The sequence below is a fragment of the Hylobates moloch genome, unplaced genomic scaffold (genome assembly GCF_009828535.3).
Source record: "Hylobates moloch isolate HMO894 unplaced genomic scaffold, HMol_V3 SCAFFOLD_1, whole genome shotgun sequence".
In the NCBI taxonomy this organism is placed as follows: Eukaryota; Metazoa; Chordata; class Mammalia; order Primates; family Hylobatidae; genus Hylobates; species Hylobates moloch.
This window is the reverse complement of record NW_026652276.1, coordinates 197605216-197627145: the sequence shown is the minus strand read 5'-3', so window position 1 is coordinate 197627145 and position 21930 is coordinate 197605216. Positions and strand designations below refer to the sequence as shown.

Genomic DNA, 21930 nt, shown 5'->3' with positions numbered 1-21930 from the left:
TTTAAGACAGCGTTTAAAGCATTTCTTACCTTAATTTCCAGTACATTTTCATTGCCCATTGAGATCATCACTGGCTTTTCAAAAGGCTTAAACACAGGATTATGTACATAAATGAGATCAAAGTATTTGGAAAGGATCCCATCTAACATGAAAAAGGCTTTGGTTTTCAGGGGGAGTTGCAGATTCAGCTGTTGCAGGGAAGGGGTGGTACAGCAGATTATCTCTGAATTAGAGCGATGTTGACATGCCTAGAGAAAGACACAATTATCCACTGTAAACAGAATATGGCTTGGCAACATCCATAGCAACTTTATAATTTACTACTCCAATCAATTGAAAATATATAATTGTTGAAAAGAATCTGTATTTAACTTCCTAATGTTAGACTACACATTTCTGGAAACACGATACATGCAAAATTATCCAAACAACCCAACCTTCAAAGAAACACAGAGCTCCACCTGCCCAGCATAAGCTATGCTGATCTATCTGAAGCTGGCCCTCATCCCATCATTTTATTTTCCTTAAGAAGACAGGACAGTCACCTGCAGGAACTGCCCTTTGTTGTGTGAGGCAGTCAGGCAGACTGGGAGCTCGGCTTTGTGGGGTTAGAAGGCCTCGGCTCATCTCCTAGCTTTAACCCAAGCTATGGGAAATGAGGTAGGGCCCACACTGAATAACTCAGTTTCCTCATTTAGGAATTAAGATGAAAATGCTATTTACCATGTGGGATACCACATGGTAAAGTGCTTTGTAAAGTACCAAGCACCATATGGTGAACATGATAATTAACTGTGCTGTTAGGTAATCTTATTAGTGTCTTTTAAGCTATTAATTATTGAATGCCAGGTTCTGTGCAAAATACTTTACAAAGTTGGTCTCATTTAATTCTCATGATAATCCTATAGGTGGGTATTATGATTACCCACAGTTTACAAATGAAGAAAATGAGCTTTGCAAACTTATGTCATTAGGCCAGGTCACACAGCTTGGAGTGGCAGAATAGTGAATATAAATCCTAGGCCATTAACTCCAAAATTCAATGTCTTCACTCCCATGCTATCTTTTTGTCTATGACATATTTTATATTGGAACCTTTTCCTATGCTCTCTATTTTACAAAGCCTTTGCTATTATTATTTCATGCCCTTTCATGTCTCATTTCAAATTTTCCTCTTTGGAATTCTGATTTATGGAATTTTGGAAAATGTAGCTTCCTCTTGATTGTACTTAGACTAAACCAGCAACACATAGTGGTACATCTAAGGTTAACGGTTGCATTTTTTCCCCCAAGGAAAAGACAAACAAGCAACAACATCCCTTAGATTTCCTTTTCTTTGACAAGTATAGTTGGAGATAAAACAATTACTTGTGTCCACAATAGAAAAAGGACTCAGGATATACACAAAAAGGACAAACAGAATTTGTTATTTGCTGTTTTCTTTAAAAAATAATTTAAAAAATGATCTTACATTAAAAATGTACATCAGCAGCAGATAAAACTGACAGATATAATATGGATAAAATTATACTATTTAGTTTTATATAAAATTAATATTATAATGCTAAAAGTTATTTATTCCTAATGGACATGAACAATTTTACTGTCATCACAATAATTGTTTACATAACAAGAAATTTGAGAACTACACGATAAACTGCAGGTTTCTAGGGCATAATGCACATGTTAACAATTTAATATACATTTTGTTGTGAAGATGATTGTTTTTGTTTTGAAAGGATTCAAGTTTATTGGACTTAAAGTTATTGTAGCTGGACCTATATATCTAAATCAGACCTGATCAAGAGTTTTTATTTGTTAAATAATAAATGGGTTCAATTCATCATGGTCAGCTTTAAATTCTGTAAGTGGCAGGGAACACGGAACGAATACATATCTCTTTATAAAGTAGTCTTCACAAACGACAGTAAAATAAATAGTAAATAGTAAAATAGATCCACTGAATTTTTCACTCTTGTCCGATTCTAATGCATAGTTCTACTGTACTAACATGTTTGTGGCTAAAACAACAGAAGTTTATATTTCCAGATATATAAACAAGATTTTTGTCGTCTACCATTGTTTGAATCATCCTTGGGATATGTAACTCTCATGTGTGACAACTAAAAAGTTTTAAATAAATATTTGATTACAAATGAATGACTGAAGCTAAGAGGCACTCTGAGTGTCACTTTAATGCCAGTGAGGGAGAAGAAAGGAAATTCAGTCATTATCTTAATAATGTAGGCTCAGCATTAATTAGATAAACTAATAATTTCTCAGATTTCTACTTTAAAAGGTCTCATACCAACACCAAAGAGGGTTACTGTCATTCTTATTTGGTTAATGAAAAATTGTTATGCTTAGTTGTGGAGAACTGATGTCCTTTAAATTAATAGCAGTGGTACTCTAACTTTGTTTGTGGCCATGTGTGGGGATTGGTTTCAAAATCCTTTGCTTCATATGGTGACTCCCTAGAGTACAATCTCTCAGGAATATGATAAAAATCTAATAATACTCTTTAGAGGTGATGCAATGTGGCTGATTGAGAAGGCCAAGAAAAATCTTATTTGAAATGACCTTATTATTTGGTGATTTGGCTTGACATTTTTAGCCCCAAATTGGTTTTTGTAATTAAAGAACATTGTGGCTTTAGTCTTCAAGAAATATTGGATGGGGACTCTAAAAGGAAGTGCTGTAATTCAATCTATCACCTGACCAATCAAGACCTTGCTTGAGCAAGAGCACTTAGAACTTTCATTCTGAGTTGAGTGCTCAAGTCCTACTAGATTATGGTATTTTATATTAGAGAAAAACATCAACAAAATGTATGGAATCTTTGGAAATAACTCCAACCTTTCTAAGGTCTAAACTAAAACTACCACTTTAATGTGACCTATATCAAATAAGGATAGGTGGAGAAACAGCAAATAACATTCACAGTTTAGGACATAACATAAATATTCTAATGCTCTTTCTTGTTACTTTATAATGTGCTAACAAAGGGACAAGAAGAATGGTAAGAAGAACAGGGGGCTGTAAGAAAGCATATGTCTGCTGCTTAGAAAGGCAAGAATACTGCTGCAAGATCAGCAACTTTTTCCAAGGATTTTATTAGAGCAAAAGGGTCCATGTTCTATGATGCATTAAAAAGGGACTAGGGAAATGCTGTGATTTCCATTTGTACTGACTGTCTGTAAAAACACTGCCTCAGGCCAGGCGCAGTAGCACCTGTAATCCCAGCACTTTGGGAGGCCGAGGTGGGCAGATCATTTGAGGTCAGGAGTTCGAGACCAGCCTGGCCAACATGGTGAAACCTCATCTCTACCAAAAAATACAAAAATTAGCCAGGCATGATGGCTCATGCCTGTAGTCCCAGCTACTCGGGAGGCTGAGGTGGAGAATCGCTAGAACCTGGGAGGGGGAAATTGCAGTGAGCTGAGATCGTGCCCTTGCACTCCAGCCTGGATGACAGGGTGAGATACTGTCTCAAAAAAACCCTCAAAACCAACCAACCAACCAACAAACATAAAAAAAACACTGTCTCAAATTGGTAATCTTCATTCTTGTCTAAACATTATATATGCATGTGTGTATGTGTATGTATTTTTTCCACATGGTTAGCCCAAGACTCTAGATAATTTCAGTTGTTAAATAAAAAATACTACTTGGCTACATTGCAAGGAAATTAACTAGCAAACCTAAAAGGTGAAACTGAGATGTCCCAGGTACCATGAAAGCCACGTGGTTAGAGGCAGAGATGCAGAGCTCTGAGTAGAACCATTGCTCAAAGCACTTACCACTGTAAAGTTCCTTCCTGCTTCGTGCACATTTATGACCATCCTCGGGACACTAACTGAATTCAGGTTTTTCCCAACACCTGTTATTGTGCTCCCACCACTGGCAAAGCAAAATAGAAAACTGACAATGTTGAGAGGTTCTTTCCACCAAGTACTGTAAGAGAGGGATTCAATTTAATCACCTGCATTGATTACAGGTTAGAGGCACAGTCAACATCAAATGGAAGTTCATGGGTAACTGTTCTTTGGAAACAACTTATTTAACTTGAAAATATTTTTAAAATTCATATTTCATAACTTAAGAAATGCATTTGTATTTTATTCACCGAATTACACAAAATAAATATTTCACCTCTGAAAAAAATACAAAGAAAACCGAACTTAACTATTGTTGCTAGACTGATAGAATTAATGGAAACAGGGCAGATTGAACTGGGTCCAATGAGATACCAATTCAAAGAGAGTCTGGCATAAAGAAAAGCTGTGTTTAAAGCAGGCAGGACAAAAAATATTCTAGAGAATGGAAGAAAAAAGGTGATTCCACTTCTGGGCACTAAGGTTAGTATAGAATTGATATGTACATAATGTAAGTGCATGTATACTACAATGTCACATTAAACTATTTTGCTATAATCTGTTTAAATGTAATAGAACAGGATAAAATACTTCTTGGAATGAACTAGCATTGATAAGTTAAACTGTACTCAGAACCTGAATGTAGTTTTCTCTCCTGAACTGGAAAGGAAGCCTTCAAAAGCAACATAACAGCATCAAAGCCAGAGATAAAACTGCAATTCCTCTTGACTATTCTACAGCAAAATCATCCTTGTATTTGTTGTTTTCTTATACCCATCAGAAGCTTCTACTTACCTAATAAAAGATTTGGTTGGATGAATTTCATAGACAATGGGATCTTCCCGGTAACTGAAGATGTTTGTCTCTCGGTTGGCTAAGTCAATTTTCAATTTAACAGCAAACTCAGTAGAAATGGTTTGGGCTGGGGTATAACATTCAAGAATACTGTTTGACACACTGAACAAAAAAGATTAAGAAAATGAATCTTAGCTATTAGAGATACACATATTTTAGAATTATAAAAGCATATAACTCAATGGCTCCTAAGTGGGAATTTCCTGAGTGGAAGCATTTTCTAGAGTAGGCTGTTTAATCTGACTGGGTCTCAAACTTAGCTTTGTTGTAGACAAGCTATCCTTGACTGGAAAATATTTGAGATTTAAAAAAAAACCTTTAAAGTACTTTTGGTACTCGATTAAACTGAGCTCTTCCAACTCTAAGAAGCAGAAACATAACTGTCTTCCAAACCCAATTTTCCCCATTTCTTCCTTCCCCAGAGTGACTTAGTCTAATTACAAATCTTGATGAAAATGTTTATTTTAAATTATTATCAATGACCAGACTCTCACAGCTCATAGTATAGCTAAGATCCTAAGCTATAACAATAAAGAGGGTGGATGGGAAGACAAAAGTGAAAAGTAGGATTGCTAAAAAACAAGAGAAAGGAAGAAAGATCAGCAAAAGGAGTAGACGAATTTTGGAAGGAGGAAGTTTTGTCAGCAGGAGTGTAAAGAAATAAACATCTTGATTTTTTTTCTCCACACACACACACAAAACAATCTACTTAATTTTTAAGGTACAGATATTAATTCAAATTGATAGATGCAACAAAAAATAAATTTACAACACCTTTTTAAAGTACATGTTTTTCCACCAATTGAAATGTGTCTAGAATTCCCACTGTTTAGGTAATTTCCAGTTAAAGTAAGTAAAGTGCCACCAGCCATGGGACCGTATTTTGGCGAAATACTTGTTATTACAGGATCCTGGAGGGGAGATAAAAACAAAACAAAGTAACTTGTTCATCTTATAATTCTAAATAGATCAAGTAAAAATCAAACACGATAGGATAGAATCTTCCTTACCACATAGGAGAATGTACTGTATTGTGTTGTCCCATGGCCATTTGAAATAGTTATGGACATATTGAAATGCTTATTCATGGCAGGACCAACTGTGCATTTCAATCTGGAAAAAAATCCCAAAGTTTAATACATCACAAATCCAAGGCATTTTCTGGTTAGGTTGCTTTATAGGACGTGACATTAACTCTAAACGGTGAGCTGACTGCTTTGAATAGCAAGCAGAGTTTCAAGATAAGCATTAAGGCCAAAAATTATATAATTCTATTTCTATACTATGATAAACTTAATTTTCATTTTTATTTAAAAAGAGACAGGATCTTGCTCTGTCACCCAGGCTGGAGGGCAGTGGCATAGTCATAGCTCACTGCAGCCTTGAACTCCTGGGCTCAAGGGATCCTCGGGACTCAGGAGTTGGAACTAGAGGTGCGTGCCACGGCATCCGGTTAATTAAAAAAATTTTTTTTTTTTTGGTAGAGATGGAGTCTCACTATGTTGCCCAGGCTGGTCTTGAATTCCTGGGCTCAGGTGATCCTCCTGCCTTGGTCTGCCAAAGTGCTGGGATCACAGGCGTAAGCCACTGCACCCTGCCTATACTAAACTTTATATTAACGGTACTATAGTACTTAGACAAACAGGAAATATCAGACCTTATCCATGCAGACCTCACCAATTGAATGGTGCATAATAATCTAAGTTTGGATAATATTAATATTTGGGGATAATGTTTGGTCTACTTCAGGTAGTATCTCAGTTGCATATGAAACAACGGGCTAACTACAAATAGGCCAATCTCTTCATTGAAGTATGTCAACAGGTATATTTCTGTGGTTATACTTGTACAAGCTTATTTAAATTACTTAAATGATAATGAAATTGTGATGGCGTTCCATAGAATTATTTCTGAATGAATAATCATATAATTCTGAAAAAATTTAAATAAAATTTGATTTATTAAATAACTTTTTAAAGAAGAGAATGAATTATGCTTTACTTTTACAGGTCCTGATTTATATGCAGTGATTAAGAGTTTTGGAGATTTTACAAGGGAGATTTCTAGAAAAAATTTGTTTTGCCATTCAGCTAACAAATATTACCTTCATTAGTGTTTTGGTCTCAGTAAAATGGATAGATTTGGACCTTTGAGTAACCCTGAAACGAATTCTATTAGATATAAAATAACCACCTGATAGAATGGGTTCAACCATAAAGATTCAACCATAAAACTTTAAATGTTTGGGTGTTGTTATTATGTGATAATGAATAATTTCTGGATTCTCTGATGATTATGGAATTCAAAGCTTGTAGAAGGGTACATGTAGAATACAGTAGAACTAGCACGGGTCTTGGATCAGAAGCTGATCAGAGCTGAGCTGAAGGCTTGTTCAGCTCTTACTCTCTGGATTACCTTTGTGAAGCCACACTTCACCTCTCTGAACTTCAGGTACCTCCTTTGTATTATAGGAATGATACTGCTCCCTCCCGGGACCGTGGGGATGGTTCAGTGAGATACAGCCCATATATTGCAGTGCCAGTAAATATAACCTGAATATAAATTTTAACTCATCTAAAAAAGTCTCAAACACGTGACTCAGCTGCCTCACTACATTTCTGAGGTTTAGAAAGTGAATTTAAAAGAGAGGATCCATGCTGAGCTGTTTACTGATTTCTATAGAAAAAGCCTTTGGAGACTCTACATTTGAAGACTCCAAGGATGAAGTGATCCTAATTAGTGCTACTCTTGAAAATCTACTCAGATAACACCTGAAGACTTGTCGCATAAATGGTTGAGAAACTCCTATTTCTGGCCTCTTCTCTTCACCTAGGCCATGTCACCTTTCTCTCTCTTCAAATCCAATGAGTAAATGGGATTGCAAGAACAAAACAGAACAGACCCACAAGGCATGTGACAGGCCAAGACCCTTTTTAATTCAAGAGATGAGCTTCTTGAGCAATTTTAAAACAAATATTCATTCAAAAACAAAACCTATTTTCCAAGCACACCCCAGCAAAGCATTTTAAGTTCCTTACGTATTCATCGTGCTCTCACTTAAAGTCAAGGTGCAGCTCTCATTTCCAAGGAGAACTCTAGTTTTCTTTAAATCAAATTTATTATTCCTCCGAAATCCAAAGTCCCAGCCACATATGGTCAGCCTTGTCCCTCCTTCAAGGGGTGCACTATTTGGGAAAACCTACAAGGACAACATAGAACTTAAAAAAAAAATCCAATATATTATAATTTTTCACATATATGGAAAATGAACAAACAAAATGTGTATCCTTAGTCTGAAATTCTTTCATTTTCCCACAATTTAGTAAAAATTTAATTTTCAGTAAAGGAAAAAGTGTCATAAATTTCAGAGCATCTGGAACAAACATTAAAACTACATGACATGCTAATGTAACAAATTGTTTTCAGGAGATCCAGAGATGGGACAAAGAGCAGATGCAGCTTGGTAGGAATAAAGGGGCTTTTCGAGTCCTTCCGTTTTGTCTGTCTTTCTTTCTTTCCTTCCTTCCTTCCTTCCTTCCTTCCTTCCTTCCCTCCCTTCCTTCCTTTCTTTTCTTTCTCTCTTTCTTTCTTTCTTTCTTTCTTTCTTTCTTTCTTTCTTTCTTTCTTTCTTTCTTTCTTTCTTTCTTTTTCTTTCTTTCTTTCCTCTCTCTCTCTTTCTTTCCTCTCTCTCTCTCTTTCTTTTTCTTTCTCTCCCTTCCTTCCTTCCTTCCTTCCTTCTTTCATTTCTTTTCTTTTCTTTTTCAGATACAGTCTGGCTCTGTTGTTCAGGCTGGAGTGCAGTGGCATGATCATGGCTCACTGCAGCCTCAACCTCTTGAGCTCAAGCAATCCTCCCGCATTAGCCTCCTGAGTAGCTGGGATCACAGGCGTGGGCCACCACACTTGGCTATTTTCTTTTTTTTCTAGAGACAGGGTCTCACTACGTTGCCTAGCTGGTCTCAACCTCCTGGGCTCAAGTGATCCTCCTGCCTTGGCCTCCCAAAGTGCTAGGATTACAAGCACGAGCCATTGGACCTGGCCCTTTTTGGGCCATTCTGAAGTGAATTTATCTTCTAGGGCTCTTTAGGGCTGGAGTAGAAACACGTTGGGCCCAGACTTTTACTTGCTCATAACTCTGATTGTAACTCCTCATCAGCCTTCAGACTGAGCTCTGATCAAACTCCTTCATGTGCCCTATAAGCCAAGGTCCAGCCATTATATGCCTTGCTCTGTGCACTGGCTGCGTGCACTACATTTTGGTTGCTATGGTATTCCCCACCCAGAGGCAAAAGTTGCACAGTAAAAATACTTCATTTGGTATCCAGTGTTTGCCCAGTTGCATTCAGCAGCTAGCATAATATGAAACTTGTAGATGGTTTTTGAACACATATCTGTCAATCATTCATTCATTCATTAATTATTTACTTATTTATTTTTAGAGATGGGGGTCTCACTCTTGCCCAGTCTGCAGTGCAGTGGCATAGTTCTAGCTCACTGCAGCCTCCAATTCCTGGGCTCAAGCAATCCTCCCACCTCAGCCTCTCTAGTAGGCAGGACTACAGGTGTGTGCCACCTCACCCAGCTAATTTTTAAATTTTCTGTAGAGACGGGGTCTTGTTATGCTGCCCAGGTTTCATTAATTATTTCTTAATAAAGCACCTCCTATGCACCAGGCACTAACAAATGAAAAGTGACTCTACTTCTTAATACCTATTAGTTCACATTTTTTAATGATTGAAGATTTTTCCTTGTTCTTTAAACATGGTCACTATTTGATGTATACCAGGCTGGTTAGTTGACACACTCAGCCTTTTAAAAATTATGTAATATTGAATACATATGTTATGTTGTTTCTTTTAGAAATAGATAAAAACAGAACCAGAGAGGGCCCCAAATCAGCATTGTAACAATTTTTCCTAATTATCTTCATTGGCATTGTTTTAAGTCTCATTTTTAGGATTAGATTTTTCCCCCTGATGGTTGATGTTAAGCAAATAACAGGCTCATTTTATTATTGCAGACTCATTTTTGGTGTGTTATCAATGGATTTATTGATAAAACTTGGTCAGTCATGATTTAAGACAGCATTAGGCACCTATAAAGTGTGTAAGATAATTGCTCTCAGGCTAAAACTATTAAAACAAAACAAATTTCCAAGTTAAAAATAAGCTTCTTCTCAGCAGCTTTGTGACAATTGAGAAAGGAAATGCTCTTTTGGGGGTGGGGACATATTGTAAATTGTGCTGTAAAGTACAATGGTGGGAAAACTAAGATAGAGGCAACTCAAGAACCAGTAAAGGTATTTGCTAAAGCTCAGTTTGTGAACATCTAAAAGTGATTCTTTTACAATTAAGAAGGGTTTTTAGCCAAATTCAAACTTGCAAACATTTCCATCCTTCCTAAGTAAATAATTGCAAACCAAAGTCTTAACTTACCCTTGTTATCGAACCCCTTTAAAGTTTTAGCTTAAAGCTTTTATGATAGCCATTTTACCCATAAAAATCCATTACACTGTTGTGCCTTTCCTGAAAATTTACCTCATCCATGTCTAGCCAAATGAGAACTACTAGAAAAATAAACCTGTTTATTATTATTATGGTAGAAATCCAGTAGGAGAAAACAAGACATCCAACCCTCCCAGGACTCTCTTCAGCCTGAGGCAGTCACACAGCTACTGTGGGCTCTTCTAATGAGGAGGCTTCCCCACTGAAAACGCTGCCCAAGGCTGATGTTGGCCGGATCCCACTGCCTACATCCCGTCTTTCTGTGTAAAAACTGAAGTCTGTCACTCTACACACATCATCACCATCACTTTCTATAAAAGGCAAAGGGATTGGGTGATGATTTGAGAAAAGATGCAGAGAGCTGCGCAACTGGGGCACTGGCAATAGGAAGAGATATTATAAGCACTCTGCTAGCCCCTCAGGATCCAAAAGGCTGGCTCTGCTTAGCTTTTCTCTCTGGGCTGGGCATTTTCCCCTTAGCTTATGGAGTAACCTTTACCCTTCTAGGGAAAAAGGAAGGAAGCAGTTGTGAACTACACACCCTTGGATAGACCCAACAATGGCTGGCAAACTCTGAGTTATCCTGAAGGGCAGAGAAACTCTGTGGGCAGGAAATGAGCGTCCTGCATAAAGCCACAGAGGCTGGGTCTCCTACCTGTCTGGATAGGGGAGATATAGCCACAAAAGTAGCCCTTGTCTTTTCACAAGTGAAAGATCACATCACTGATGGGCCCATTCCAACAGTATTTTAAATGACCATGTTTTCAAAACCCATTAGGATAAAACATGAGAAAACTAAAAAACAAAAACAAAACAGAACAAAAAAACTCCAAAAGGGGTCTCCTTTCCTCTTTAGTAGAGGTCACAAATATATTTACTGGTGGCAGTATACTGCCTGCCTACCCTCCTACCCCCATATAATACTGTTTTTCTGAGTATTCTGATCAATGGATAGTTCTGTTGTCTCACTGGGGTTGAATTTTCTTTCTTTCTTTTGTTTTTTTTTATTGAGACGGAGTCTTGTTTGTTGCCCAGGCTGGAGTGCAGTGGAGCAATCTTGGCTCACTGCAAGCTCCGCCTCCCAGATTCACGCCATTCTCCTGCCTCAGCCTCTCTGAGTAGCTGGGACTACAGGCGCCTGCCACCATGCCCGGCTAATTTTTCCTATTTTTAGTGGAGACAGGGTTTCGCCATATTAGCCAGGATGGTCTCGATCTCCTGACCTCGTGATCTGCCTGCCTCGGACTCCCAAAGTGCTGGGATTACAGGCATGAGCCACCGTGCCTGGCCTGAATTTTCAACCCTACAAGATATGATAACTTCATCCTAATACATTCAGAATATATTAAAAAGTGCTCTCCCTTTTCTGAAGCATTTCTCATTGCTCTTTAAGTATGAGATCAGATACCATGTTTGAAGCAAAATAATGGGCTTTCAATCCTGAAATCTCTCATATCTAGAACTGTAAAGAATTTTAGCCACTGAACATTATGTACCTTGAAAAGCAGGTTAACTTGCATGTATTAGAAAGTGAAACTCTATACATTAGCTGGATTTTGTGCCTGCAAAGTTTAAGACACATAAGATTATCTGTCATCTACATTAGGTATTTCTCCTAATGCTATCCCTCCCCTAGACCCCCGCCACCCAACAGGCCCCTCTCTGTGATGTTCCCCTCCTTGTGTCCATGTGTTCTCATGGTTCAACTCCCACTTATGAGTGAGAACATGCAGTGTCTGGTTTTCTGTTCCTGTGTTAGCTTGCTGGGAATTATGGTTTCCAGCTTCATCTATGTCCCTGCAAAGGACATGAACTCATCCTTTTTTATGGCTGCATAGTATTCCATGGCATATATGTGCCACATTTTCTTTATCCAGTCTATCATTGATGGGCATTTGGGTTGGTTCCAAGTCTTTGCTATTGTGAGTAGTGCTGCAGTAAACATACATGTGCATGTATCTTTATATTAGAATGACTTATAATCCTTTGGGTATATACCCAGTAACGGGATTGCTGGGTCAAATGGTATTTCTGGTTCTAGATCCTTGAGGAATCACCATACTGTCTTCCACAATGGTTGAACTAATTTACACTCCCACCAACAGTGTAAAAGCAATCCCTATTTCTCCACATCCTCTCCAGCATCTGTTGTTTCCTGACTTTTTAATGATCACCATTCTAATTGGTGTGAGATGGGATCTCACTGTGGTTTTGATTTGCATTTTTCTAATAACCAGTGATGATGAGCTTTTTTTCACATGTTTGTTGGCCACCTAATTGTCTTCTTTTGAGAAGTGTCTGTTTATATCCTTGGCCCACTTTTTGATGTTTTTTTTTTCTTGTGAATTTGTTTAAGTTCCTTGTAGATTCTGGATATTAGCCCTTAGTCAGATGAATAGATTGCAACAATTTAATCGTGTTCTGTAGGTTACCTGTTCACTCTGATGATAGTTTCTTTTGCTGTGCAGAAGCTCTTTAATTAGATCCCATTTGTCAATTTAGACTTTTGTTGCCATTGCTTTTGGTGTTTTAGTCATGAAGTCTTTGCCCATGCGTATGTCCTGAATGGTATTGCCTAGGTTTTCTTCCAGGGTTTTTATGGTTTTTAGGTCTTATGTTTAAGTCGTTAATCTATCTTGAGTTAATTTTTGTAAAAGGTGTAAGGAAGGGGTCCAGTTTCAGTTTTCTGCATATGGCTAGCCAGTTTTCCCAACACCATTTATTAAATAGGGAATCCTTTCCCCATTGCTTGTTTTTGTCAGGTTTGTAAAAGATCAGATGGTTGCAAATGTGTAGTGTTATTTCTGAGGCCTCTGTTCTGTTTCATTGGTCTATATCTCTGTTTTGGTACCAGTACCATGCTGTTTTGGTTACTGCAACCTTGTAGTATAGTTTGAAGTCAGGTAGTGTGATGCCACCAGCTTTGCTCTTTTTGCTTAGGATTGTCTTGGCTATGCGGGCTCTTTTTTGGTTCCACATGAAATTTAAAGTAGCTTTTTCTAATTCTGTGAAGAAAGTCAATGGTAGCTTTATGGGGATAGCACTGAATGTATAAATTACTTTGGGCAATGTGGCCATTTTCACAATATTGAGTCTTCCTATCCATGAGCGTGGAATATTTTTCCATTTGCTTGTGGTTTATAGTTCTTGAAGAGGTCCTTTACATCCCTTGTAAGTTGTATTCCTAGGTATTTTATTCTCTTTGTAGCAATTGTGAATGGGAGTTCACTCATGATTTGGCTGTTTGTCTATTATTGGTGTATAGGAATGCTTGTGATTTTTGCACATTGATTTTGTATCCTGAGAATTTGCCAAAGTTGCTTATCAGCTTAAGGAGATTTGGGGCTGAGACGATGGGGTTTTCTAAATATACAATCATGTCATCTGCAAGCAGAGACAATTTGACTTCCTCTCTTCCTATCTGAATACGCTTTATTTGTTTCCCCTGCCTGATTGCCCTGGCCAGAACTTCCAATGTTATGTTGAATAGGAGCGGTGAGAGAGGGCATCCTTGTCTTGTGCCAGTTTTCAAAGGGAATGTTTCCAGCTTTTGCCCATTCAGTATGATATTGGCTGTGGGTTTATCATAAATAGCTCTTATTATTTTGAGATATGTTCCATTAATACCTAGTTTATTGAGAGTTTTTAGCACAAAGGGGTGTTGAAGTTTATCGAAGGCCTTTTCTGCGTCTATTGCAATAATCATGTAGTTTTTGTCATTGGTTCTGTTTATGTGATGGATTATGTTTATTGATTTGCCTATGTTGAACCAGCCTTGCATCCCAGGGATGAAGCCATCTTGATTGTGGTGGATAAGCTTTTTGATATGCTGCTGGATTTTGTTTGCCAGTATTTTATTGAGGATGTTCGCATTGATGTTCATCAGGGATATTGGCCTGAAATTTTCTTTTTTTGTGTTGTGTCTATGTCTGGTTTTGGTATCAGGATGATGCTGGCCCCATAAAATGAGTTAGGGAGGAGTCCCTTTTTTTTTTTTCTATTGTTTGGAATAGTTTCAGAAGGAATGGTACCAGCTCCTCTTTGTACCTCTGGTAGAATTCGGCTGTGAATCCGTCTCGTCCTGGGCTTTTTTTGGTTGGCAGGCTGTTAATTACTGCCTCAATTGCAGAACTTGTTATTGGTCTATTCAGGGATTCGACTTCTTCCTAGTTTAGTCTTGGGAGGCTGTATGTGTCTAGGAATTTATCCATTTCTTCTAGATTTTCTAGTTATTTGCATGGAGATGTTTATAGTATTCTCTGATGGTAGTTTGAATTTTTGTGGGATCAGTGGTGATATCCCCTTTATCATTTTATACTGTGTCTATTTGATTCTTCTCTCTTTTCTTCTTGATGATTCTGGCTAGTGGTCCGTCAATTTTGTTGATCTTTTCAAAAAACCAGCTCCTGAGGTTTTTTGTGTCTCTATCTCCTTCAGTTCTGCTCTGATCTTAGTTATTTCTTGTCTTCTGTTAGCCTTTGAATTTGTTTGCTCTTGCTTCTCTCATTCTTTTAATTGTGATGTTAGGGGTTGATTTTAGATCTTTCCCACTTTCTCCTGTGGGCATTTAGTGCTACAAATTTCCCTCTAAACACTGCTTTAGCTGTGTCCCAGAGATTCTGATATGTTGTGTCTTTGTCTTTGTTCTTATTGGTTTCAAAGAACTTATTTATTTCTGCCTTAATTTCGTCATTTAACTTGAAAAATAACAAATGTACCAGTTATTTACCCAGTAGTCATTCAGGAGCTGGTTGTTCAGTTTCCAGGTAGTTGTGTGGTTTTGAGAGAGTTTCTTTTTTTCTTTTTCTTTTTTTTTTTGTTGTTGTTTTTGTTTTTGACATGGAGTCTCGCTCTGTTGCCCAGGCTGGAGTGCAGTGGCACAATTGTGGCTCACTACAAGCTCTGCCTCCTGGGTTCACGCCATTCTCCTGCCTCAGCCTCCCAAGTAGCTGGGACTACAGGCACCTGCCACCACACCCGGCTAATTTTTAGTATTTTTAGTGGAGGTGGGGTTTCACCATGTTAGTCAGGATGGTCTCAATCTCCTGACCTTGTGATCCACCTGCCTCAGCCTCCCAAAGTGCTGGGATTACAGGGGTGAGCCACTGCACCCAGCCTTGAGTGAGTTTCTTAAACTTGGGTTCTAATTTGATTGTAGTGTGGTCTGACAGACTGTTTGTTTGCATTTGCTGAGGAGTGTTTTACTTCCAATTATGTGGTCAATTTTAGAATAAGTGCTATGTGGTGCTGAGAAGAATGTATATTCTATTGATTTGGAATGGAGAGTTCTGTAGATGTCTATTAGGTCTGCTTGGTCCAGAGCTGAGTTCAAGTCCTGGATATCCTTGTTAACTTTCTGTCTTGTTGATCTGTCTAATGTTGACAGTGGGGTGTTAAAGTCTCCCATTATTATTGTGTGGGAGTCTAAGTCTCTTTGTAGGTCTCTAAGGACTTGCTTTACGAATCTGGGTGCTCTGGTATTGGATGCAAATACATTTAGGAGAGTTAGCTCTTCTGGTTGTGTTGATCCTTTTACCATCATGTAATGCCCTTCTTTGTCTTTTTTGATCTTTGTTGGTTGAAGTCTGTTTTATCAGAGACTAGGACTGCAACCCCTGCTCTTTTTGCTTTCCATTTGCTTGGTAAATCTTCCTCCATCCCTTTATTTTGAGCGTATGTGTGTCTTTGCATGTGAGATGGGTCTCCTGAATACAGCACACCAATGGGTCTTGACTCTTTATCCGATTTGCCAGTCTGTGTCTTTTAATTGGGGCATTTAGCCTATTTACATTTAAGGTTAATAGTGCTATGTGTGAATTTGATCCTAGCTGGTTATTTTGCCCATTGGTTGATGTAGTTTCTTCATAGTGTCGATGGTCTTTACAATTTGGTATGTTTCTGCAGTAGGTGGTACCAGTTTTTTCTTGCTATATTTAGAGCTTCCTTCAGGAGCTCTTGTAAGACAGGCCTGATGGTGACAGAATCTCTCAGAATTTACTTGTCTGTAAAGGATTTTATTTCTCCTTCACTTATGAAGCTTAGTTTGGCTGGATACGAAATTCTGAGTAGGAAGTTATTTTCTTTAAGAATGTTGAATATTGGCCCCCACTCTCTTCTGGCTCGTAGGGTTTCTTTTTTTTTATATATACTTTTTATTATACTTTAAGTTCTAGGGTACATGTGCACAACGTGCAGGTTTGTTACATATGTATATATGTGCCATGTTGGTGTGCTGCACCCATTAACTCGTCATTTATATTAGGTATATCTCCTAATGCTAACTCTCCCCTCTCCCCCCACCCCACGACAGGCCCTGGTGTGTGATATTCCCCTTCCTGTGTCCAAGTGTTCTCATTGTTCAATTCCCACCTATGAGTGAGAACATGTGGTGCTTGGTTTTTTGTCCTTGTGATAGTTTGCTGAGAATGATGGTTTCCAGCTTCATCCATGTCCCTACAAAGGACATGAACTCATCCTTTTTTATGGCTGCATAGTATTCCATGGCGTACATGTGCCACATTTTCTTAATCCAGTCTATCATTGTTGGACATTTGGGCTGGTTCCAAGTCTTTGCTATTGTGAATAGTGCCGCAATAAACATACATGTGCATGTGTCTTTATGGCAGCATGATTTATAATCCTTTGGGTATATACCCAGTAATGGGATGGCTGGGTCAAATGGTATGTCTAGTTCTAGATCCCTGAGGAATGGCCACACTGTCTTCCACAATGGTTGAACTAGTTTACAGTCCCACCAACAGTGTAAAAGTGTTCCTATTTCTCCACATCCTCTCCAGCACATATTGTTTCCTGACTTTTTAATGATTGCCTTTCTAACTGGTGTGAGATGGTATCTCATTGTGGTTTTGATTTGCATTTCTCTGATGGCCAGTGATGATGAGCATTTTTTCATGTGTCTTTTGGCTGCATAAGTGTCTTCTTTTGAGAAGTGTCTGTTCATATCCTTTGCCCACTTGTTGATGGGGTTGTTAGTTTTTTTCTTGTAAATTTGTTTGAGTTCATTGTAGATTCTGGATATTAGCCCTTTGTCAGATGAGTAGATTGCAAAAATTTTCTCCCATTCTGTAGGTTGCCTGTTCACTCTGATGGTAGTTTCTTTTGCTGTGCAGAAGCTCTTTAGTTTAATTAGATCCCATTTGTCAGTTTTGGCTTTTGTTGCCATTGCTTTTGGTGTTTTAGACATGAAGTCCTTGCCCATACCTATGTCCTTAATGGTATTGCCTAGGTTTTCTTCTAGGATTTTTATGGTTTTAGGTCTAATGTTTACATCTTTAATCCATCTTGAATTAATTTTTGTATAAGGTGTAAGGAAGGGATCCAGTTTCAGTTTTCTACTTATGGCTAGCCAGTTTTTCCAGCACCATTTGTTAAATAGAGAATCCTTGCCCCATTTCTTCTTTTTGTCAGGTTTGTCAAAGATCAGATAGTTGTAGATGTGTGGTATTATTTCTGAGGGCTCTGTTGTGTTCCATTGGTTTATATCTCTGTTTTGGTACCAGTATCATGCTGTTTTGGTTACTGTAGCCTTGTAGCATAGTTTGAAGTCAGGTAGCGTGATGCCTCCAGCTTTGTTCTTTTGGCTTAGGATTGACTTGACGATGCGGGCTCTTTTTTGGTTCCATATGAACTTTAAAGTAGTTTTTTCCAATTCTGTGAAGAAAGTTATTGGTAGCTTGCTGGGGATGGCATTGAATCTATAAATTACTTTGGGCAGAATGCCCATTTTCATGATATTGATTCTTCCTATCCATGAGCATGGAATGTTCTTCCATTTGTTTGTATCCTCTTTTATTTCGTTGAGCAGTGGTTTGTAGTTCTCCTTGAAGAGGTCCTTCACATCCCTTGTAAGCTGGATTCCTAGGTATTTTATTCTCTTTGAAGCAATTGTGAATGGGAGTTCACTCGTGATTTGGCTGTCTGTTTGTCTGTTATTGGTGTATAAGAATGCTTGTGATTTTTGCACATTGAATCTGTATCCTGAGACTTTGCTAAAGTTGCTTATCAGCTTAAGGAGATTTTGGGCTGAGACGATGGGGTTTTCTAGATATAAAATCATGTCATCTGCAAACAGAGACAATTTGACTTCCTCTTTTCCTAACTGAATACCCTTTATTTCCTTCTCCTGCCTGATTGCCCTGGCCAGAAATTCCAACACTACGTTGAATAGGAGTGGTGAGAGAGGGCATCCTTGTCTTGTGTCTGGCTTGTAGGGTTTCTGCAGAAACCGGCTGTTAGTCTGATGGGCTTCCCTTTGTGGGTAACCCGACTTTTCTCTCCAGCTGCCCTTAACATTTTTTCCTTCATTGCAACCTTGGTGAATCTGATGATTATGTGTCTTGGGGTTGCTCTTCTTGAGGAGTATCTTCGTGGTGTTCTCTGTATTTCCTGAATTTGAATGTTGGACTGTCTTGCTAGGTTGGGGAAGTTCTCCTGGATAATATTCTGAAGAGTGTTTTCCAACTTGGTTCCATTCTCCCTGTAACTTTCAGGTACAACAATCAAATGTAGGTTTGGTCTTTTCACGTAGTCCCATATTTCTTGGAGGTTTTATTCATTCCTTTTCATTCTTTTTTCTCTAATCTTGTCTTCACACTTTATTTCATTAAGGTGATATTCATTAAGTTGATATTCAATCTCTGATATCCTTTCTTCCACTTGATTGATTTGGCTATTGATACTTGTGTATGCTTCATGAAGTTCTCATGGTGTTTTTCAGCTCCATCAGGTCATTTATGTTTTTCTCTAAACTGGTTATTCTAGTTAGCAATTCCTCTAAATTTTTTTTCAAGGTTCTTAGCCTCCTTGCATTGGGTTAGAACATGCTCCTTTAGCTTGGAGGAGTTTGTTATTACCCAACTTCTGAAGCCTGCTGCTGTCAATTTGTCAAACTCATTCTCCATCCAATTTTGTTTCCTTGCTGGCAAGGAGTTGTGATCCTTTGGAGGAGAAGAGGTGTTCTGGTTTTTGGAATTTTCAGCCTTTTTGTGCGGGTTTTTCCTCATCTTCATGGATTTATCTACCTTTTGTCTTTGATGTTGGTGACCTTTGAATAGGGTTTTTGTGTGGACGTTCTTTTTGTTTATGTTGATGCTATTCCTTTCTGTTTGTTAGTTTTTCTTCTAACAGTCAGGCCTCACTGCTGCAGGTCTTCTGGAGTTTGCTGGAGGTCCACTCCAGACCCTGTTTGCCAGGGTATCACCAGCAGAGGCTGTAGAAAAGCAAAGACTGCTGCCTATTCCTTCCTCTGGAAGCTTCATCCTAGAGGGGCACCTACCAGATGCCAGCCGGGGCTCTCCTGTGTGAGGTGTCTGTTGACCCCTGCTGGAAGGTGTCTCCCAGTCAGGAGGCACAGGGGTCAGGGACCCACTTGAGAAGGCAATCTGTCCCTTAGCAGAGCTAGAGCAGTGTGCTGGGAGATTTGCTACTCTCTTCAGAGCCAGCAGGCAGGAATGTTTAAGTCTGCTGAAGCTGTACCCTTTACAGTGCGAAGGGAAAATAGCCTATTCAAGCCTCAGTAATGGTGGACACTCCTCTCTGAACCAAGCTCCAGCATCCCAGGTCAACTTCAGACTGCTGTGCTGGCAGTGAGAATTTCAAGCCAGTGCATCTTAGCTTGCTGGTCTCTGTGGGGGTGGGATCCACTGAGCTAGACCATTTGGCTCCCTGGCTTCAACCCCCTTTCCAGGGGAGTGAATGGTTCTGTCTTGCTGGCATTCCAGGCGCCAGATATGAAAAAAATCTCCTGCAGCTAGCTCGGTGTCTGCCCAAATGGTCGCTCAGTTTTGTGCTTGAAACCCAGGGCCCTGGTGGTGTAGAAAAATGAGGGAATCTCCTGGTCTGTTAGTTGCCAAAACCATAGGGAAAGTGTAGTATCTGGGCCAGAATGCACTGTTCCTCACAACACAGTCCCTCAAGGATTCCCTTTGCTAGGAGAGGGAATTCCCCAATCCCTTGCCCTTCCCAGGTGAGGCAACATCCCACCCTGCTTCAGCTCGACCTCCGTGGGCTGCACCCACTGTCTAACCAGTCCCAATGAGATGAGCTGTGTACCTCTGTTGGACATGCAGAAATCACCTGCCTTCTGCATTGATCTTGCTGGGAGCTGCAGACCGGAGCTGTTCCTACTCGGCCATCTTAACAGCCACCTCAAATCTGTCTTATTTTTTGCAGGAAGAATGCTAACTGTCACAGTCTAGTGCAGCATGAAATCTTCCTAACAACTATGAACCTGGAGGGATTTATGGACTCAGCTGCCCTACCTTCCCAACTGCAGCTTAAGCCTCACTGACTTGTGCATGGTAGCACGCAACCTTTGAGAATCATCAACTATAGAATGCTAGAGTTAGGAAGGGTGAGAGAGGAGGGAGATTTAAATATTGCAAGAGATTCTCTGCTTCCAGAAAATTCTGAAATATTTACTTTATTTTTAAGCATTTTAGTATAGCTTTTATGCTTAGTAAAAGGAAGCACATTAGTAAAAATTAAATGTTTCATTTGTGCAGGTTATCAAACCATTTTCTTTACTTAAAATACCAGCTTGGTTATTTCTGAAATGAAATTGTTGTGATTTAATTGCATGGGCACACACACATATATTTTCCATATCTATTTCATGGAATAGCAGAGTTCAGATTCCTAGTGTCTCAAATTTCTGAAGTTCTTTGTTTATAAAAGTATAAAATTGCACACGGTTCCAAAAGTATACTGAACAACAAAAAAGTGCACAAATACTACGGTATAGATTTAAATTGGTTTTGTTACTGTCTTTAGTTTATTCTCTGGTCGATCAAGCTAAGTCTTAATAACTGTGTCACACCTAACAGAAAATAACTTGGTTTAAAACCAAGTCACCCACTACAAATCTTGCTCCAAACCGTAACTAAATGAAAACAGCCATGCACTTGGGGGTGGTTCTTGTTCTGACTTGCACATTTTGTTTACTTGGGCATGAACCAGGTGACCGAGACCTTTAACTTGAATCTTTCATAAGAACTATTTACTAAAGTCCAAGTTTTCTACATGCACACAGAGAAAAATACATACTGGGTTCTCACCAGGGAAGTGTTTTTAAGCAAGATGTTTTGGACTAAGAAATTTTTAAAAATTGCATGGAGATTTTCATAGTGCCGAATACATGCTTAAGCAAATAAGGCAACACAGTTAGCATGGCTGTGATGTTAGAGCTGCTGTCCATTGCCAGAAACTGAGTTCTCTATCAGCAAGAGATGTGCTTGTCTTGTTCTGGACTATATCTCCCCAGGGACTAGAGGGCAGCCTGCTAAATGGCATGCACTCAATAAATATTTTTGGAATGAATTAAAGAGTGGCATGGCTTACAGAAGTATAGATGTTAGTATAGTCATCCGTTGAGCCTTTGCTTTTTTTCTGGGAACACTGAAGGAAGACTCACAGCCACCCATGGGTGTTGACCCTCCACTTGCCTCCCACCTCACCCTGGGAAATAATCTTCAGTCTCATCTGTGAACAGACAAGGCCACCATCTATGCATTGGACAGGAAGAAAACTGTCCTGTGTGCCCCAGCATGGCAGGGATCACCAGTTTGCAGGATTCAGCTCAGGGTTCCAGGATATGCCATGAGCAGATCTGTTTCTGTGATGGAGGCTCATGTCTGGGCACTTGGCCGATATAGGAAGTGGCGAGGAATCAGGAAGTG

The 21930-nt window shown here is 39.0% G+C and overlaps 1 protein-coding gene across 1 annotated transcript in view; it reads right to left on the bottom strand.

Annotated features, from left to right (window-relative positions):
* Nucleotides 1-21930, bottom strand: part of MET (MET proto-oncogene, receptor tyrosine kinase) — a 124265-nt gene that overhangs the window by 35385 nt on the left and 66950 nt on the right. Inside the window, exons 6-11 of the mRNA XM_032761521.2 lie at nt 7769-7929; nt 5741-5843; nt 5505-5641; nt 4671-4832; nt 3801-3900; nt 30-248 (exon numbers count right to left, since the gene is read on the bottom strand). Of these exons, the coding sequence (XP_032617412.1) occupies nt 30-248; nt 3801-3900; nt 4671-4832; nt 5505-5641; nt 5741-5843; nt 7769-7929 (882 nt within the window). The remainder of the gene's footprint in view (nt 1-29; nt 249-3800; nt 3901-4670; nt 4833-5504; nt 5642-5740; nt 5844-7768; nt 7930-21930) is intronic.